General features: G+C 35.9%; 1 protein-coding gene across 2 annotated transcripts in view; it reads left to right on the forward strand.

Annotated features, from left to right (window-relative positions):
• cwc25 (CWC25 spliceosome associated protein homolog) overlaps window positions 1-22326 on the forward strand; it is a 79636-nt gene that overhangs the window by 28392 nt on the left and 28918 nt on the right. For both annotated transcript variants that reach the window (XM_026282028.1, XM_026282021.1), the window contains exon 4: window positions 20361-20430. In XM_026282028.1, coding sequence (XP_026137813.1) covers window positions 20361-20430 — 70 coding nt within the window. The remainder of the gene's footprint in view (window positions 1-20360; window positions 20431-22326) is intronic.

The following is a 22326-nucleotide window of genomic DNA, read 5'->3' on the forward strand; positions in this document are numbered from 1 at the left end:
TTTTAGTTGTTTGACCCCTAGAGTCAAGGTATGCATTCACCTTGAACACTTCATCTTTGTTTCCAAATGCAATGACTTCAGTTTTTTTTTCCTTTTTTTTAACTGAAGATAGTTCTCGCACATCCAACTATTAATTTCATCAATGCAATTGCAGAGGGAGTCAATGGGGCTGTAGTCATTTGGAGATAAGGCTAGGTAAATCTGGGTATCATCAGCATAGCTGTGGTAGGCAATTTGGTTCTTTCTCATTATTTGACTTAGTGGAAGCATATACAGGCTAAACAAGAGTGGTGCAAGAATTGAGCCTTGTGGGACTCCGCAGGTCATGGACGTCCACTTAGACTTATGCTCTCATAGTCTCACATAACATCTCCCTTCTAAGTATGATCTGAACCATTTGAGTACCATCCCAGAAAGCCCGACCCAGTTTTCCAGTCTCTCTAGTAGTATGTTATGATCGACAGTGTCAAACGCAGCACTGAGATCTAGCAATACCAGCACCGATATTTTGCCAGAGTCACAATTTAAGCGAATATCATTTATTATCTTAATGAGTGCCGTCTCTGTGCTGTGATGTGGTCGAAAACCAGATTGAAAATTGTCCAGGTATCCATTTGAGTTTAAGTATTTGTTCAGCTGATTTAAAAACTACCTTTTCTATAATTTTGTCTATAAAAGGAAGATTAGATATTGGTCTAAAATTGCTCAAAATTGTATCATCAAGATTGGTCTTTTTCAGGAGGGGCTTAACAACTGCAGTTTTTTGGGAGTTTGGAAATGTCCCAGAAAGAAGTGAGGCATTCACAACTTCTAAGAGATCTGCTTTTAAGCAGTCCAGCACACTTTTGAAAAAAGATGTGGGAAGTGTGTCAAGACAACAGCATAGTCTTCTCTTCCGGGTCTTTTGTGAGTGCGTTCACGATGCTGCTGAGGTATGATACTGCTGACACTGTTTGCTGGTGTGCCCAATAACAAAGATAACTTCGGGTGTGTCGTACATTATCATCATTGTCTCATGAATTTACTCACAACAGACCCGGAAGAGAAGACAATGCTGAATGAAGTCGTAATATTTGTTATTTTTGGACCTAAATGCATTTTCGATGCTTCAACAAATTCTAACTGACCCTCTTATGTTACATGGACTACTTAGATTGTTTTTATTACCTTTCTGGACATGGACAGTAGAGCTGTAATCGGGCTATAAAAGTAGGGATACACGATCATGATTTTTCATGGCCGATACCGATTTCCGATTTTTGTTTATCTTTAAGCAACAAACAAGAAAGAAGGAAAGTATGCATAAGCAAGATTATTTGGTATTCAATAGGCCAAACTGGCTTTTGGTTATTGAAAACAATAACCGTAACCATCTGAAATTAACGGCAGTATCTGCACAGTAAGTAGTCTAAATTCAATACAAACACAGATGGTACAGACATATCAGCATTTAGCTTTTGTTTTTGAATTGGGTTGAAACTACATAGAACTGGCCTTAAATTAAAAGATGAACTGTAACGATGTGAAATTAAAGGCAACAACTGCATAGTTCTACAGTCCAAACAACACAATCAACACACATTCAATAACATGTTTCTTAATCAGCTTAATCATTTAGTATTTGTTTTAGTTTTTAAATTTGGTTTAAAAAAAAAAAAAAAAAAACAGTATGCTATAGAAGTAAATTATTCCAAAATGTTAAAATCAAATAATGTTGGTCCGAATAAAACACAGATTTCACAGAAACACAGTTTCATTCGTCCAAAAAAAAAAAAAAAAAAAAAAATAAAAATTAGGGTAATGATTAACTTTTTTTTTTTTTTTACTTGAGCCAATAAAAAAAAAAAACTTGTCTCCAGTTAAAAAATTATATAGATGTGAATCATTACCCATACATGTTTTAAATGGATGAATGAAATACTGTTTTCACCGAGCTACAGCAGGTGATTTTTAAATCAAATTAAGTTTTATTTTTTAGGTAAAATAAAAATAATCATATACAGAACTGACGTTCATGCTACTTCTGTCTTTTCAAACGTGTATGCAGGTTCTACTTTAGGAAAAAGTTTTGTCAGTCCGTTTCGTTTCTCATCCAACACGTGAGAAGTTGATCTGAACATCTCTTCACGGTCTACTCGTGTTCAGGGCGTGGACCGGTACAGTATACGCTCGCGCAGCTTTAGTGCGTGCAGGGAAGGCTCTTATTTTGTGCGAAAGTACACCAACGGCTGATCGCTTCCTGCTATCTGTGCCTCAGACATGAAACTCTGCATTTCCAGTACTGATCGGCTGCCCGTGTCCTGCGCACAGATTTCGAAATACTTCCACACAAATGACATGATAGCGAATGATTTCAATGTAGTCTGTGAATGCAGCCACACTTCCGGAAAAATCGACCAGAAAAAGACCAAAAACCGGCCGATTGCCGATCGCGTATTTTAAGCAAAAACCGTCCGGTTCTGATTTATGGCCGGTCAACCGGTGCATCCCTACATAAAAGTTAGACCCGACATGACCCGAGCCCGACAAGTACATTTTGTTTGTCAGCTTTTTAGCCCGAACCCGTTTACAGCCCAACATTATTCAAATTTGCGCATACACAACTCTTTTGCCTTTTGTCAAGAATGAGTCATTTATAAATGTTTTTTTTAACATAATTGATTCATAAATAACGTAGACTAGACCACTTGGAAGTTGTAATAAAGAAATAAAATAAGTCCTCTGTGACATTTTAACATCTCGGCACTCTAAATAGACATAGGCTCATTTAGCCTATAAATAGACCAATGCACCAATAAATACAAGTCTTTTTTTAACTGATTAAATTAAGATACATTTTAAATTAGGATGGGTATTTGACTATCGAAATTAAGATAAATGCTCCTCCAGATTTGCTTCACCACTAGCAGCTGACATTTAATAAGATTAATGCCAACATTAGTGTAAATACTCTGTCCACATTATACATTTAAGACTCAATGAATATTTAGTTATCATTTGAAAAATCTTTTCTCACAGAGATTAGACTAAGCATACATGTTTTTGTGGAGGAAAATTTAATCCACTGTAGATTGCTTCAGCGCTTTCCTGATGGTGCGTCATTATTCTCATTATAAACATGATCTAAACTTTTCCACACCTCAGGCTTCTGTTAGACCTACTCAGCATCCATTTTCACATCTTTCTCGCGCTAATCGAAACACATGACATGACATCACATGCGACACTGTAGCTGACGGCTGCATGGTAACGACTATGCTGCCTCTGTCACCCAGATGCCCTGCTGTGGAGGAGCTGTAGCTGGAATCGAACAATGTACTGGACTCCCTGAGATAATTGCATACAAAGTCATACCTACAGCCCTTTTCTTACTGTCCTCAATTAAAGTTTGGATGGGTCTCTAATTCTGAAAACTTGTCAACCTAACTATTTCCCTGCATTTATCACATGTGAATCCCTCATTGCCAACAGAGAGAGCTAAGCCATACATATGGCAAGCAGTGCAAAAACAATAGCAGAAGTAGCTATTACTCAGGTTGATTGAAGAATGATTCTGACTTACCTACGTTGATGAAAAAATGGTGCGAGAGAGAAAAGACGTAATAGACCCAAATAGAAACGTAAAAAAAAAAAAAATTCAGTTAATGTCTAAAATACATTCAAACACTGTTATCTTGTTTAATTCTAATTACTAAAGTTATATCATTAATAATTGATTATCTCAGTGGTGTGAATCGTTTTGTTTACTTTGTGGTTATGAGACGCGTCCCTCTCATGATAAATTGCTTTACAGATCTATCGCTTTTGCTGCTCAGAAATATTCACGAAATCATGCAGAACATCACAACACAGAAGATCTGCACTCCGGCGTGGTTAGCACTCACAGTCACTGATCTATATATAACTAAACTGCGCTCTTGCCCACCTCTTCCAACAGAGCCTGGGACTGCTAAACAGAATGATCACACTAGAAAAAAAAATTAAACAAGCTTTGGGGGTCAAACATGCTCCGGCACGGTTAGGATTGCCTAGTTTGAGCACACCCTAATTATTTTCCCGCATTCCGCACACACTTGCCCATCAAGTGTCCCCCACGATTGTGCAGCTTTCTAAAAGGAAGGTGCCTGTTATAATGTTATGATCGAGGCTCTGGAGTCTGAGCATAACTTGTTTTTCTATAACAAACTATCAAATATTTTCTATAAAAACTATGTCCTGGCCAGTCCATAGAGGGTTTGTGAGCACAGAACGCTGTTTAGAGTCCCAGCCTCAGAGGAGACAAGAGAGCAGAGGATTTATTGATTCGTTTACTATATATTGCTGCTGCCACACAGATCTAAAATCAATTTATTTAGCAATTTATTTCCCAGCTGTTTACCTTCACAGACATGCATAGACTGTTTTTGTAGCTCGTGTGTTTTTTTTAACATAAAATTGTGTGTAATTGAGAACTTAGTTTAGTACTCACTAGGGATAGGGACACTATTTTATGTATTGCCCTGTATTTTACTGTATTATGCTGGTATCAAATTTTCCTGTTGCGGTTAATTGATGCTTTTATCACGGTATACGGTATTATCACGGTATTGACCTTTTGTTTTTAAAAAGTGGTCATAATACAGTATAACAGGTTAAATAACTTTTTTTTCTTATAACAAAAATAACTAAATTTTTAAAACAAAGCATTACAGAAAAATATATAAGTTAACTGTTTTACACATTAAAGTGCAAAAGAACTATAAAAGCCAATAGGTATCACTTTACAATAAGACCTCATTAGTTAACCTTAGTTAATGCATTAACATTCAAAGCAAAGTAAGTTTATTTATATAGCACATTTCGTACACAATGGCAATTCAAAAAGAAAGTTAGTCATGAAGAAATATACTCACAAAACTAAAACATGCAATTTAAGAACTTGAAAATGATAAAAAAAATACTTAATCAATTTAAGACAGTTTAAAAATAGAAAATGATTTTACATAATACAGTGCAATATATAAAATATAGTGTAATCAGTGCTCATTCAATAAATGCACAGCTAAACATTCTAACAGATAATCGATTAATCTGTTGATTATTTTTACGATTAATCGGTTTATGTACTTTATATTTTAGTTTTGCCCATTTTTTTCCCCAAGTAAATTATTAATAAAGGGTCTTTATCATCCAGCATAGATTTTTAAGAGATTTTAACCATTTTGCATTGTCATATCCTCATCAAAAATATACCTGGAGTTGTTTTATGTGTTAGTAATCCTTTGTCGAACTCTTCTGCAATCAAAACACTGACCCATACTTTAGCAAATTTCACAAGGAGATTTCAAATAATTTTTTCACCATGGCAGTCCTTAGAGCATCTAAAGTAGTTTAACATCCTGAACAAAGCTTAAGGAATCTTTCAGAACACATTTTCACAAAGAATTAGGATAAAACAGAAAAATTGCAGTACATTGCATTTTATTATTTACTGGGAAACAGCTTTATAGCTTATGCTGTGAAATTGTAAACAATCCTTCGAAAAAAGTGCCAATGTCATGAAACCTGAATGGAACTCACATTTTAAAGTAAAATCCATCAGAAGGTTGTCCAGAAAAAAAAAAAATTGGACACACAAAAAACCTGCTGTGTGAAAAAGAGCAGTGAATTAGAAAAAAAGTGCATTTCAAATATATTTAAACATTTACCTCTCTCAGTCAGTAATAATTAGGCTGCAAGACTGAATTATGAACTGGTAATCGACAAACTGATCACCGAACATGTTTGTAAAGCTTTAAATGTTAACTGTTAAAAAGCAATGTTATCAGCTTTTATGACAAAAGAATTTGCCAACAACATTGTACTGGAGAATCTGCACAAATAACAGTCTAGGGGCCGTTCACATATCGAGTCTAAAAACACGTGAAAAACGCTAGGTGCGCCGCTTTCTCCTTTCCAAAACACTCGGGCAGTTGCGCCTTGAGGCATCTGCCTTTGCTAAGCAATCATGACGTGCTCTCTCCATGAAGACAGGGAAATTTCAGCAAAGGCTAAATGGATTTGCAGCTCTAAAAATCGCTTGCAGTGGCTCTGCTACTAAATTTATTTCAAAATGGCAATCCATATATTATCAACTATGATCAGCTGTTCCTTAATCTTGGCTGAGCTTTCGATGTTGTTAGGGGAAAGGATGAAGCTGATTGGTTAGTTCTTGTCACATGACCCGCGGTGCGCTTGCGGATATCTGAAAAGTTGAGATGTTTTTAACTCGATGCTGTGCGGACGCGCCTGGGAAAAATGGGCGTGTCGCGACCACGTCGCTTCCATTATGAGCGTGCATACCGCGCGCCTACATTTGAAAATAACGAACTTGAGCGTACAAAAGACGCGATATGTGAACGGCCCCATAAACCGTTCAGTAGAACAGAGTTTACAGGTTACTCTTCTTTTTTGAAGGCTCAAAATAAAGTACTCCCACATCCCGCTGAATGCTGCAGAGACACTGTTCAGGAATCACGTGACATAAAACGAGGCCAGCTATTGGCTATTCGCTACTTCTGCTAGTGTACTGGCTGAGTAAAACCTCCGGTGGCTCATTACTGCCACACTTTGGTCACCGCTGATTTGAAATATGCACGAAATGAGCCGCTTACGGCAAATTAAAGATATTTAGCAACTAATCGATGACTACATTAGTTGACAACTATTTTAATAATCGATTAAATCAATTAGTTGTTTCAGCTCTACTATAGAAGTTATTAATATTTGATAAAAAATATTAGTCTTAGTTCATGTTAGCTCATTAAAGGGGGGGGGGGGTGAAATGCTCATTTTCACTCAATATCCTGTTAATCTTGAGTACCTATAGAGTAGTACTGCATCCTTCATAACTCCAAAAAGTCTTTGGTTTTATTATATTTATGAGAAAGATAGTCTGTACCGATTTTTCCCGGAAAAACACGAGCGGCTGGAGGCGTGACTTGTGGGCGGAGCTAAAGAATAACGAGCGTGAGTAGGCTTTTGCGTTGAAAGCTGGAAGCTGTGACATTACCGTGAGGAAAAAAACATCATCCAAAACAAACCATGGCTAACAGTCAGATTCAGACGTATATTTATGATCCAGAATCAGATCCAGAGGCTGAAATTTATCAAGATCAGCAGCAGCAACGACTACATCAGGACGTCTCTATGTAGTATGTATTGAAACTGTATATATTTGCTTAGCGGTTTTGGAAAAGGACTAAGTTCCACTTTGTCGTCTTTTTTTTTTTTTTTTTTTTTTAAAGGTGTTCATGTGGAAAGTGCAGTTTGATGACAAAATCGCATGTTGTTTACTTGATTGCTTACGCGCCGATAGCTAAGTTAACGTCACAGAGATATTTGAAGCAGTTTTACTCACCGCCTGCGGTTCCAACACACGATCGTGACCCTTTTTCGTTGGGACTGCATTATCCTTAAGAAATAAACGATACGCAAATCCAGCGTCAAACTGGGCCTTGTTTGTAAAACAAGCATCTTCGAAATGCAGGGAACAAACAAAAGCACTTGCACAACTCCGTTGATGCTCTGTAAAAATAAACTCCATCCACTGGTCCCTTAATGCTGTTTTTTTGGTAATCTGTGCAGGGTTGTCTTGCCCTGGCAACAAAACAAAAACACACTTTTGTGACATTTCGGTCTCTCGCTCTGATCACTGAATGTCTCTGCTATACGGGAGCGCGCGCTCTTCCGGGAGAAGTGCCCTTAGGACCCATATAAGGAAATTCCGCTCCATCTAACGTCACACAGACCAATACTCGAAAAAAAAACTTTCCGAAACTTGTGACAAACCGGAAGGAGTATTTTTGGAACAAACGTACAACTTAATTTTTGAAACTTTGTCCATGTTTAGCATGGAAATCCAACTCTTTAACAGTGTAAAAAAACTCAGTATGCATGAAATAGCATTTCACCCCCCCTTTAACCTGTTAGCCAGCACTCCCCATTATGGGACTCACAGATGAAAGTGCTCTACCAAACTTATAATTGTAATGGTTTCCTACTTCAGTGTGTTACAAACATAATTGTGGTGTCTTTAGAAAGAAGACCCTTTGGGCTTCACTTTTCATCAACCAGATTTGATAATGCTCAAAAATATTAAAAGTTATAGACACTGAAGTGCCTTGAATTATTTTTACCACTCTTAAATATTTTTTTATTTGATATAAAAATACATGAAATGAGTCCTGGAGCAATCTAGAAAAGTCATGGGTTGAAAGCCACATGTCTCATGAGTTTCTATTTCAAATCTGAATAAAATATAATGAAAAATTAGACTCCTGCAATTTTTTATGAGACTATGTCTACACCCCCCACCCCCCAAATATAAGAAAATATATTCCCCAATAATATTTAAGGCTTCTACAAACTATTTAGTCAGTAAACATACCACTGCATAGCTTTTTTTTTTTTTTTTTTAATTATAAAACACTAGACAGAAACTTAGACATCATATAAGTGATTTATTTGAGCACTAGAAAAATACAATAAGAATAATTGAATATAATAAAATAAGAATAATAAGAAAAATAAAAAATAAAAGATTTACCTTTGTTATTCAATTACAGAACATCCTGAGCACCATTGCTATAAATGCATCTTTTACAATGAATTACAATGCAAATAAGTGCTGATGTGCTGATGGCCACTTATACAGATGGTAATAATGCAAATGTGCCAAAGTAAATAATCCACTCTCTCTATTCATATAGACGCGTTCACTTTGAGAAGATAATGATTTCCAATGTACCACCTTTTCTGAAGAATGAGATGTTAGAGAAGGAGCTAGGAAGACACGGAAAACTAGTGTCTCCGATTAAAATGATCCCTATCAGTTCCAAATCTCCACATCTCAAACATGTAATGTCTTTTCGGAGACAAGTACTAATGATCCCTAAAAAGAGTAATGAAGAATTAAACTTGATTTTCAAGTTTAAAGTAGATGATTTTGAATACACCGTGCATGTTACTTCAGAAACAATGAAGTGTTTTGGGTGCGGATCTGTGGGTCACCTAATTCGTTTGTGTCCGGACAAAACAAACCATAGCCAGTTAGCCGCTAATGTAGCGGAGCAGGCATCTGTTAGTGCTGACACTAGTGATGTTCTACCGAAAGATCCACCAGGAAATGTACAAATTGTGCAGGGAGAAGGAAATGAAGTTAACAATCAGGAGAACGAAGTGTTGGAAAACACCGTGAGTAAAAAAAGTGAACAAAGCATGCAGTGATTTGAATGCAGATTTAAATGTGGGTAAAACCGCGACCGGAGTGGCGGAATCTGTGTTGTGTAATGATATTGATGCTATGATTGATAGGGAAGTTGGCAAAATGTCAACTAAGAGGAACAATCTTGAAAACAAAGCAAATTTGCAGCAAGTAACAAAAGTGTCTAAGCTAAATCTAATGTGTGCTTCCTCTCAGTCTGAGGATGGTTTGATGGAAACGCAAGAAAGTGAATATGAGGGAAGTAGTGACACGCAGGTGGATATGGATTGTGCTTACCCTTTCTCTAAGATTCGTTCCTTTTTACAAAGCACAAAAGGATTGAGATCTGTTAAAGTTGGGGACTTTTTCCCCAATCTAAAGTTGTTCCTTGATTCTGTCAGACTGCTTATGAAAAACCCTGAACAAAGTGATCAATGCATTTTTACTGATCAAGAAATTTACCGTCTAAAAAAATTGCTTGTAAAAGTAAGCACAATTGAGTGAGGTTAAAGAATGATGTTTAAGAGATTTATTTTTATTATTTTCCTTTATTTATTTTCAAGTGTTATTTGAAAGCAGCTTTACTTTCAAAATGTGTGAATTCAGACTGTGCTCTTTAAACATTAATGGTGCTAGGGAGGATGCTAAGAGAGTTTCTCTTTTCAATCTGTTCAAGAGTAAGAGGCTAAATGTAATCTTTTTGCAAGAAACATATAGTCCACAGGACAATGAAGCTGTTTGGAGAAAAGAATGGGATGGAGAAATTTTCCTCAGTCACAAGAGTAGTAACAGTGGTGGTGTTGGCATCTTGTTTTCTAGAGACTTTACACCTATCTCTTGTGATATTGATGAAATAATTGAAGGCCGTTTGTTAAAAATACAAGCTGTGTTTGAAAATGTTAAAATAACTTTTTTTAATGTTTATGCTCCAACTTTAGGCACAGAAAGAGCTATTTTTTTCAACACTCTTAACACTGCTATTAATAACTGATACAATGATGGTTACTTTTTTCTGGGTGGTGATTTTAATTGCACGGTCAATGCATCCTTAGAAACCATCAAGAACCTCAGGGACCTAGTAAGAGAGTTTTAACTAGTTTAATTGAAATGCATGATCTGAGTGATGTTTGGAGAGTTTTTATCCTACTCAGCGTCAATATACTTGGACTCATGTCAAAGATATTGTCCTGTCTATGGCTAGGCTTGATAGATTTTGTTTCAAGCATCAAATTAATATTCTTAAAAGTTGCTCAATACATTCAGTGGGAATTTCTGATCATTTTTTTGTAGAAGTCTCAATTTTCATCAAAGATGTGAAATGTAAGAGTGCTTATTGGCACTTTAATGTAACATTACTTTCTGATAAAGTTTTTAAAGAGGCCTTTAATTTTTTCTGGAACAATTATTCAAAGACAAAGTCTGAGTATACATCTTTACAACAATGGTGGGACATAGGAAAAATTCAGATTAAACAGCTGTGTATACAGTATTTTCTAAATGTCACAAAGGATATGACTAAATCAGTGGAAGCCCTGGAGAATGAAATAGTGATGCTGCAAGATTTGGCAGATTTCACCGGGAATGGAGAACATATTAAAGCTCTCAAAAAGAAAAAATCCGCTCTGTCAAATCTGTTGGGTTTTTCTGTTAAAGGTGCCCTTGTACGTTCCCGTTTTCGAAACGTGATTAAAATGGATGCACCCTCCCATTCCTTTTTTGGCTTAGAACGCAAAAATGGACAGAAAAGACTCATACACTCTCTGCGGTCCAGCAATGGACAGCTGCTAAAGGAGTCTGAAGAAATCCGTAAGTGCGCAGTGACTTTTTATGAAAAGCTGTTTAATAAAAGAATATCTAGAAAATCCAGAGGTGGCACAGTGCTTTTACGAGAACTTGCCTAAGGTCACTGAGGAAGCTAATGCAGAGCTGAGGGCAAGGATCTCGGCTGAGGAGCTACATACTGCACTACAAAGCCTAGAAAATGGAAAGGCTCCAGGCCTCGATGGACTTCCTGTGGACTTTTACAAAGTTTTTTGGCCTATCATAGGCAAGGACTTGTTGATTGTTCTTAGAGACAGTTTAACCAAAGGACACTTACCACTCAGCTGCAGGACAGGAATACTTACACTCCTCCATAAAAAAGGGGACTTACAAGAAATTAAGAACTGGCGACCCGTGGCTCTGCTCTGCACCGATTATAAACTCTTGTCTAAGGTGTTGGCCATGAGACTTAAAAAAGTGATGGAAGATATTATTCATGTTGATCAAACCTACTGTATACCCAAAAGATTGATATCTGATAATATTTTCCTAATTCGGGATATTTTGGACCTCTCCAGTTCATTAGGCTATGAAATTGGTCTGATTTCAATAGACCAAGAAAAGGCTTTCGAGAGAGCCGAACACCAATATCTGTGGCAAACACTCGAAGCCTTTGGTTTCGACTCTAATCTTACAGCCATGATCAAGGTTTTATATTGTGACATTGAGAGCTTATTAAAAATCAACGGTGGTTTAACCCTCTGGAGTTCTAAGGGTATTTTTGGGGCCTTGAGAAGTTTTGTCATGCCCTGACATTTGTGCTTTTTTCAGTTTCTTATAAATATCTAAATGGGTAAAGTCTAATATCACTGTAATCAGCACAAACTGGGCTATAATAATATGTGAAATGCATGCATGTACATGATTGTATTTTTGAGAAAAAAAATGTTATGCATGGTTAGTGAAAATCTAAAAATGTTAAATCACTTGAATAAGGCAATAAAACACATACATAAAATTGGTTGCCGGAAAAGTTGAGAACTGGAGCTTGTAGCCTAGAATTTTTCTTTCTGAATGATGTGAAAATCATCTTGTTCACTCACTCACAGAAAACAATATATTGATTTAAATTTTCTAAAACACTTTTTGTTGGTAAAAGTCATATGCGAGTAGGCGTCAACTATCATGAATATCATTGTGATTTACACCTGAGAAGACAAAGGCCTGCATAATGAGCTGCATAATGAGCCTCCCATTCAACTGTGCCACTGTGAGGGAGGACTTACAAGAAAGAATGTGAGAACAAAATAAAAGTATATAATTTTATGTTTGTAGTTTATTAAGAATATATTTAATTATCCCACAACATAATTTAATATCCACTTGGGGGAGCAGTTAAACAGTTTATTAGGAACAATCAAAGCTGACTTTCAAATTTTTTGGCATCCTTTCTCTAGTCACACAATCCTTCAGAAATCCTTTTAACAATCTTATTTTCTACCAAATAAACCCCATTTATTATCATCATTATTATTATTATTATTATTATTATTATTATTATTAATGTTGAAAAGAGCTGATAATATTTTTCAGTTTTTTTTAGGGGGAATAAATCGAAAGAACTGCATTGTTTTTACATTTGTTAGAGTTATCTCTATTTGTCAGATTTATATTATTTACATCAAGCTTTTGAATGGTATAGTATTGTATATTGTTATTGAAACTTCATAATGTTTCACTTGATTATACATTTAGTCAGGAATTATAGTTTGGAAAAAGTATTTGGAAAAAGTCTAACTAGTAAAATGTTTACACGTTATGTGAAAACTAGTACAAATAAATAAAAAGAGACTTACTCATGTTTATGATCTCTGCTGAATAAAGTGCTTCATTCTTTTTTCTGAGGAAATCCATTTCTCAAATCCTCAACCACATCACATCTTTTTGGGGTGAATTATGTCTTAGTCCTCTCATCGCGAAGCAAACAGTAAAATAAAATAAAAACTTGAAGAATAGTCTTGCTGCTTTTTCTTCTGTGTGGGCGTATTCAAGCCGCGCGCTTCAGTTTGAATCTGAATAGCGCGTTAAGCGCGGGGGCGTGGTCACATTAGATATAATGAGCGGAGATATGAAAAACAGACATTGCGTTGTTTTCATATGGATTACTTTATCTCAGAATATTTGTTTTCGGCAGCACTTGTTTAGTTTAAAAGTAGACATTCCAGGCTTTCTATAGATATCTCTCTCATGTCTCTTCGTTGAGTATTCACGGAGTTACAGTTCATTTTAATGAAATGTTTGTACATGACGATCAGTGGAGACAAAGACTGTAGACAGCGCACCTTGTTTGTTATATTTATTTTATGAGTGCACAAAGGTTTTTTGTTATTATGTCTGTATCCAAAAAAAACTAGACCCTTTACAGATTCGATTGATGTATTGCTCTTATCTGTACGATTAAAACTGAGAGTGTAATTTAAGTTCTTTTCGGGGTTATCAGGTGAAAATGACTCAAAACGCATATATGCGTTAATCGACTCGAAAGGGTTAAGTGCTCTTTTAAGGTCCAAAGAGGGATCAGACAAGGTTGCTCACTTTCTGGAATGCTGTAATCTATTGCTATAGAGCCTCTTTTGCAGAAATTAAGACGGTCCCTTTCTGAAGTTAAGTTAATAATCTATAAAAAGTAAAGAAACCTAACTCTTCCCAAGTAAATTAAGTAATAAATATCAAGTTAGTTTAATGTCAATTCTAGTTAACATACTCTACAATATTTCCTAATCTTACTTAGGATTTAATAGTAAGATTACAGGAGAAATTCCATTTAACTAACAGTGTTATATTGTGTTCTGCAAACATCTTAAATCCTATTATTCTCAACATGGCTTTAATCTGCCATTTTATGCTACGGAGACTTAAACTTCGTGCAATCGGTTTCCACATTTTCTTCAAGTAAAGCGAACATCTTTTTAGTAGCTCAAGTAGCATATAATGCACTTAACACAAGCATGAAATTCTCAACGGTTTAATTTTTTAAACCGGTTTCTACAGAAAATTTAAGAACATCACAATAAAAATATGCTTCTAAAACTCTTGACCTCTTGGCTAGACAACATTCTGCGGTCATGACATTTTCAAAACAGGCACTGTTTGCAAACAGAACCAATTTTTTTTTTTTAATTAAGTAAAATAAAGTAGGCCTTTACAACCCTGAAAAAAACAAGACCTTTTCTACCTGCATGTGGCTTTGGAAATGGAAAAATTGGAAACCTTATTTTAACCAGTTGAAATTAGTGCAAATGAATATTCCAATATGCCTACATCTTAAACACAGTAGCATAGGCATCCAAGGCAGAATGTAAGGAGACACAAGTTTAGCTTAAAAGCTGATTTTTAAGGGTCTGCAGTTTGGGTTTGAGATTTTTCCCTCCCAAAGACAGAAATACCCGCTGAATAAAATCAAATGTGTTCCTCATTGTCTTTGGGTAGTCTAAGTTTAGAGCATAGATCAAAGCAAAAAGAAGACATACAGCATGTGGCAAATTTGGGACATCATCCACGACAATTGTTCCCTCCAGAATGGTTGCCCTTATTACGTCCACGTTGAGGGCATTTGGACGTTTGGCCGGCTTTCCTTCATGTAAAATGGTGAGCAGGCCAACATCAACTTCACTGAAGTCTGCGTCTGCATCCACATCCTAAGCAGAAACAAGAAAATAAGAAAAGTGTAAATTTCTTCATTCCAACAATATTTGCTGTTGAGCTAAATTAAAAAGTGCTTTTAAACTTCATTGCGATTGATTCATATTGATGACTAGAGAGGGTATGCAGTGATCTGCATCAAACAATGAAATGTAATCAAGCTTTAAAATTATGATCACCAAAGAGAGATGAAAAGATTTATAGCGTAAGAGTTATAAAACAAAACATTTTGTTTCAAAAGACATCACTGTGCATAAGGGTGAATTATTTTTGGGTGAACTACTCATTTAAATGTAGTTTTCATTCGCCAGAGTAAACTGCATGCCTTCAGAAGACTTGGACTATTACGAAGAAGTTCCATGGATTACTTTTTTAAACTTTAACATTGTTTTTAATTAACATAAAACTGAATAATGCACATTTAGATTTTTATTTTTATTTCATGATTTACTTACACCACAAAGTGTGTGATGCTGATAAAGCCAAAACCAATCTGTGATCAGTTTATTTATATAATTTAATACATTTAAAGGGATAGTTCACCAAAAAATAAAAATTATGTCCTCATATACTCAGGTTGTTACAAATCTGTATACATTTCTTTATACTGCTCACATACTACTATGGTAGTCAATGTTACCCCCCACCCCCCCCACCCCCAAAAAAAAGGAGTTAAAAAATTTCTTCAACATATCTCCCTTTGTTTTCAACCTGAGGGCGAGTAAATGACAATTTTCATTTTTTTTATTTATATTTTTCCAAACATGAGCTATACTCTCATGGAATAAAACAAAATGGCAATTTAAAAATGCAGAAACGCCAATTACATTACTTACAAAGCACGTCCTGAAAAATTCCTCTGGGTCATCCCCCAGGAGGACTGGAAGTCCATGAAGTACTGCGGTGCGAACGTGTTACATCAGATGGCTATGAAAAAGTAGAGACAGGTTGACATGTTATAGGCTGAGGGTAACAATCCTATGCAAATCATAACTCAAAACATAGCATTATACAAGAATACCTTTGAATCAGCTTGTTTTGCAAGATTTCATCAAGTATTCTTCCCTGATTTCCTCCTTTTTTCCGGAAGATTTCAAACAAGCGTGCAGAGTGTGTGTCCAAAGCTGCGTAGAACTCAGATCTCAGATTCCTTCCTGATATACGATTGAATTCTGTAAAGATCGAAGCACAAACATGCGGTGGCTTTTAACATTCAAACATTCAATTCATAAAAATACAAAAAACAAACAGGGTCTTGAAGAGGAAAAGGATACAAACCTGGCTTTCCGTGAAAAGTGCTGGCCACTTTTTCAAGATTTCACAGACAGGAGATTCAGAGTGGATGATTTCTTTCCATCTTAAAGCAAATGTACTGTCCATCTTCTTGCCAATCAGGCTCAAGTTTGGGGGAATCTTCTTCATTTCTTGTACAAGCTCTATTCTTGTGCATTCTTGACTTTCTTCATCTTTCCCATTTGGAAAGTTTGGCAAGAAATTTAATTCAAATCGCCTGGGTTTTTTAATGCCTGACTTTTTTGCCATCGTTGCACACCTCTTTCCCCCTACTGCAACATCACTACAGCCAGATTTACGCAATTTGGATCTGTAGTTGGCCATTTTAAATTTCAGGCTATTTTTCCAGCCGGCTGAGCCTGTTGGGGAGCCCTGTTCAGTCAAACAGGGATGTACTTTGATTAGAGCTGCAGCAACTTGGGCAAAATCTTCATCTCTTGGATATGCCTTAAAGTTGTACATGGCCCCAGCAAGTGCTTCCAGTATGTCATGTTTTATGTCTCTTCCGACATTAAGAGTTGTACCATCTTTAAGAAAAGCAAGGTTTCCCTGACGGAGACGGTACTCAACATTAACAGAGAATTTGGGTATTTCAAAATCATCTGGCCATTCAAGCTGTCGTTCAGCAGACAAATGCTCTGACGTATCAGAATCTGAGAAAAGTACAGTGTTAGCTTGACTTGAGAAGGGAGATGCGTCTAGTGGAATTATTTTCAGTGTTGCCCTGTCTGGCAAGTCATTAATGTCACTGACATTACACAATGCATGGTTAAAATCAGGGTCTTCATATTGGACACTGAATGTGTATGTGAGCTGAAGATTCTCTTGCAGGATCTTTTTCAAGGCATCAACATCAGCTGGTTTTTCAGGAATTATTATTTTTCGGATGTCACTGACGTGAACAATAACGCGAAGTATCATCGACATGGCCAAGTGAAATTCTAAAATGAAAAGAAAGCAGCAGATGTAAAAAAATAAAAATAAAAAATACAATAATACAAAAAAAATTAATTTAGCAGCAGATATAATACTTCAATGTGACATAGAACTGGCCTCTGACATTATAAGCAGCCAAAGGGAAGGGGTCATTTAGTTCAGAAGGCACAACAACTTGCAGCGAATGTAAGCTGCACAATTCATAAGAGCGCAAATGCTCAATGTACCATGCAATCTGAGGTTTGCAGAGGAACATTATGTCAGTGTTGATCGTCAAGATTTTCTCAATCTTCATGAATTCTGGCAAACCTGAACAAGATCCAACTGAAACCACCATGTCTGGACAGTACTTGATTCCATCAATGCAAACACTGGATGAAACTATTACTGTACTGCAACCAGTGTTAATTTCGTTGACTAAATATTTTCATCATTATTTTCGTCACGAATATATTTTTGTGGACGAAAACTAAAACTAAAAAATAAAGTCACTGATGGAGACTAAAACTATGACTAAATTGATTGACATTATCGTCAACGAATAAAGGACGAGACGAAAATAGAATGTGACGAAAATCCAATCAGCAGACGGGAGAGATGCGAGGAATCACCAAAAGAACCGGCAAAACGGAACAGACTGCATGAGAGAAGAGAACCAATCAGAGCCTGACTTATTGAGACGTGAAGCGAAGGTATTCAGTTTTTGACTGAGCTCCCGGGAAGACGGCATTCGAAGAGGTGATATCTAAAAGCGCGACAAATGTCCACAGCTGGGAGAAAAAGAAGGGGAGGCTTGTGGGCTCACGTCACGTGTGACGACGAACAAAACAAAACAAAGTGTCAATGCGGAGCGATCATTCGTGGCAAGAACACAACCAATTTGAAAAGACATTTACAGTCTAGCCACTCTGACATTTTCTCAAAGGTAAATTCACAACGATGTTGAAAAGTACTGTAAAATAGCCCCTTCAAGTTAGATGAGATCACCATACTAATACGTAAAATTAAACACAGGTAGTGTTTAAGAAGTGGTGCCCTCTTTTCTGATGTGTAAGTGCAGAACTTAGATTTCCACTGCATAGCAGCTCATCAACTGGTATTCTAAAAAAGAAAGAAAAAAAAAAAAAGTCAATCAAAAGTTAATGAACAAAAAACAATCAGATACATAGACCAGTGTTTCTTTTTTTTTTCCTTTTTTTTTTTTTTTATAGTGGGACACATGCAAAGCAGGTGGCCAGTGAGTTAAATGGAAACATAACATTTATAAAAGGTTTTATTTAAAAAAAAAAGACTGTTATCAACTTATATCTAAATTAGTTGCAACGTTTTTTATACTCTGCTTGAGGAGGTGTGGTGAAGGGTTATGCTAAAGAATTGACATTAATTGAAATACACTTTACAAAATGGTCTTTTTTTTGTGCTGCCTGCATATTGCCATAATTATAATAAGCACAAATTCGTAGCAACCGACTTGACTAGAGTTAATCACTTGTCTGTGTTTTTTTTTTAACTCATCGTGTCAAGTGTTTTTTTTTATTTTTTATTACTGTCTATAGAGGTAACCTTAGTGGTCTTTTCCATCCATTTGTACTTTGGCTGGATTGCGCACGAATGTTAATGCAGCAATGTCTCTGAGTTGCCTCGTTTGAAAGTGGCGCATAACGTTATATGCTGAGCGCCATGAAAAACCTTGCTATAATGATAACAGCATTAAAAACGAAGCCCCAACTTGACACATTTTGTAGAATTGTCACTGAATTTAGAATTCTGTAAACATTCGCGTTCGCTTAATCATGAGTCATGACCAATCATCAGTTCAAATTAAGGTTACTCAAATTACATGTAAACTCCTGCCCATCATACAAATTAATGAATTAATAGTAAGTAATAGGCAGCCAGGCAGCTGGTTTTATAGATATAAAGCAGATAATAACTAATTTGAGTAGAACTTGATTCAGTTAATGAGCAGTGGTTTAAACGTGTTTGTGCAAGTTCTTAACATTGGCTAATAAATTCCATAAAACAGAACCAACAATGCGCAGATGTAACGATAATTAAGATTAGCAACAAAAAAAAAAGCAGAAATTAAGATCAAAGGAAAATATTTTACCTTAATCTTGTCGAAGTTGTTCGTCTGGAATCCTCTATCCATGTGCTCCTGTGCTGTGTGTGGGGGAGGGGAAATTGTGGTCCAGTACGCATGCGTAACAGCACGTCTTAGACGTTTTGAGTAATTTTACTTAAATTACATTAGTTATGGGAGCTAAATGTTCTAATATTTCAGCAACAATACATTTTTTTTTTTTTAGTAAAGTCAACATTTTGGTTAAAATCAAGTAAACATACTAGTGTTTTTATAGTAAGGAATACTATTTGCATTTACAGTGAATAAATAAGACGGAGGGGTCTTTAGACTCTGATGCAAACACAATATTTGTGAGAATGTTAAAAGCAAGATTGAAGATTGATTTTGATTTTTACAGCATCACAAATAATGTGGAGGAATTCATGCACATTTGGGGTTACGAAAATGTCTTGTGCTCGGTTGTGGAAAATGTTTTGTGTTTTGGAAATCTATTGGTTTGAGTATATTTTGTGTTGTGTATGTGTATATATATATATATATATATGTATATAATATATTATTTTTATTTTTATTTTTTAGCCTGTGTGGTTTATAATTACCACTAATAGTATTCTTTTGATAAAATAAAGTGATTAAAAAAAATCTCGCTCACACACACACACACAATGAACAAAACAAAACTCTGCATTTAAACAGGCAATATCATACATACTACAAAACATACTTACTGTAGCTGCTTAAGAAGCACCAGATTGTCTGGCAAAGTCAGAATATGTTCACTTAACAGTCATCCATAAAATGCATTGCTTTTCTGTTGTAAGTAATCTACTTTCAGAAGTTCAAATAAAGTGCTTTTGCTTTTGCCTAGAAGCACAGCATCTCCCTGACATTGCTGCTTCAACACTAACTCCTGAAATCACAGTGCCTTTCTTTGCATTAACATTTGGGCGGCATTATGCAAATATTTTCACATAGTTACGTAGATGTGAGGGCATGTTTGAATGAGCCATTTTAGGGGGGCGTGGCAGAGTCATAACTTTTGATAAATAATATCTCTTTGGTTTTGAGACTTTAGCCATTGCAACTTCAGGGGTCTTATCTATGCACAATCAGCTTATAACACTTCAAAGAGAAAGGCATACTTGAAATCGCATCATATGACCCCTTTAAGTAGGTTAAACAATTGTTTTTGTGATTAAACAAGTCTGTGATGGTTTAATACTATTTATGTGGTTATCAACGTTATGCCACATCATGTAGATTCAGCTCAATTTATATTTTTGATTCTGGGGAACTTTCCTTCCGAGGCTTTTAAAATTAAAATGTTTACAGTAAGTTTAATCCCTTTTTCATTTTCAGCAAACGTGAAGAGGAAAAGAAGAGAGGGGTTCTTACAAATCCTGTTAAAATGAAAGAAATCCAAAAGATGGTGAGTAGTGTACTTTGCATGACATTTTGTGGATGTGATATGTTTAGTGTTCTCATAACTGAAGAGTTAACTCACCCTCACATCGAAATTGGTCTCACCTCACAGGAAGTTGCATTGGAAATTAAATTGACAGAAATATAAATTTACCTATTTTGCAAACCAAGGTTAATTGCATTCTGGGAAATTAGTATTTAGCTCTGGTCCACAAAACAGAAGTTAATTTACTAAATATGATCGTAATTATTTTTTTTTTTGGCTCTGTGAACTTTTGTTTTAAATAAATACTTTCTGCTAAAAATATTGTACTTAAAATTAGGTCTTATTATACTTGAAATTAATTATGGTACACCTTCGATATCGATACAAAATTTTGATACAGTGGACGATATAGGCACGTGCTGTCAGTGACGCAGACAACTCACACAAACACATGCTGTGCCTGCCTGTGATGAGGAGATTTTGAATAAAGTATGAATATTAGTCAAATTTAAAATTGCATTTGAATGTTAGGTGTGCATCAGGGAACGTCATCAGTGGCGCATGAGATGCGGTGATAATGCATCTCAATAAATTAGAATATCATGGAAATAAATTAGAATATTGTGGAAAAATTTTTTTATTTCAGTAATTCAACTCAAATTGTTAAACTTGAGTATTAAATACATTCAATGCACACAGACTGAAGCTAGTTGTCTTTGGTTCTTTTAATTTAAATGATTTTGGCTAACATTTAACAAAACCCCACTAATACACTATCTCAACAAATTAGAATACTTTATAAGACCAATAAAAAAACATTTTTAGTGAATTGTTGGCCTTCTGGAAAGTATGTTCATTACAAACCCAATTTAAAAAACGTTGAGACACTGTACAAATTGTGAGTACGAAAGGAATGGAATAATTTACAAATATTAAACTTATATTTTATTCACAATAGAATAAAGATAACATATCAAATGTTGAAAGTGAGAATGTTGGCTCATTTTGGATTCCATGAGAGCTACACATTCCAAACAAGTTGGGACAGGTAGCAGTACGCGGCCGTAAAAGTTAAATGTACATATAAGGAACAGCTGGGGGACCAATTTGCAGCTTATTAGGTCAACTGGCAACATGATTGGGTATAAAAAGAGCCTCTCAAAGTGGCAGTGTCTCTCAGAAATCAAGATGGGCAGAGGATTGCTGTGGTGAAAAATTGTGGCGCAATATCAGAAAGGAGTTTGTCAGAGAAAAATTGCAAAGAGTTTGAAGTTATCATCATCTACAGTGCATAATATCATTCAAAGATTCAGAGAATCTGGTACGATCTCTGTGTGTAAGGGTCAAGGCCTGAAAACCATACTGGATGCCCTTGATCTTCGGGCCTTAGACGGCACTGGTTCACATACAGGAATGCTACTGTAATGGAAATCACAACATGAGCGTTTTCTCTGGGCCAAGGCTCATTTAAAATGGACTGTGGCGAAATGGAAATAATAAATAAATGTGGTCAGACAAAAATTTAAAGTTCTTTTTGGAAAACTGGGACACCATGTCATCTGGACTAAAGAGGACAAGGACAACCCAAGCCGTTATCAGAGCTCAGTTCAGAAGCCTGAATCTCTGATGGCATGGGGTTGCATGAGTGCATGTGGCATGGGTAGCTTACACATCTGGAAAGGCACCATCAATACTGAAAGCTATATCCAAGTTCTAGAACAACATATGCTCCCATTCAGACGTCGTCTCTTTCAGAGAAGACCTTGCATTTTCCAACATGACAATTCCAGACCACATAATGCATCATTTACAACATCATGGCTAAGTAGAAGGATCCGGGTACTGAAATGGCCAGCCTGCCAAAGAAAACATTTGGTGCATCATAAAAAGGAAGCTGCGACCAAAGAAGACCGAAGA

The sequence above is a fragment of the Carassius auratus genome, chromosome 2 (genome assembly GCF_003368295.1).
Source record: "Carassius auratus strain Wakin chromosome 2, ASM336829v1, whole genome shotgun sequence".
In the NCBI taxonomy this organism is placed as follows: Eukaryota; Metazoa; Chordata; class Actinopteri; order Cypriniformes; family Cyprinidae; genus Carassius; species Carassius auratus.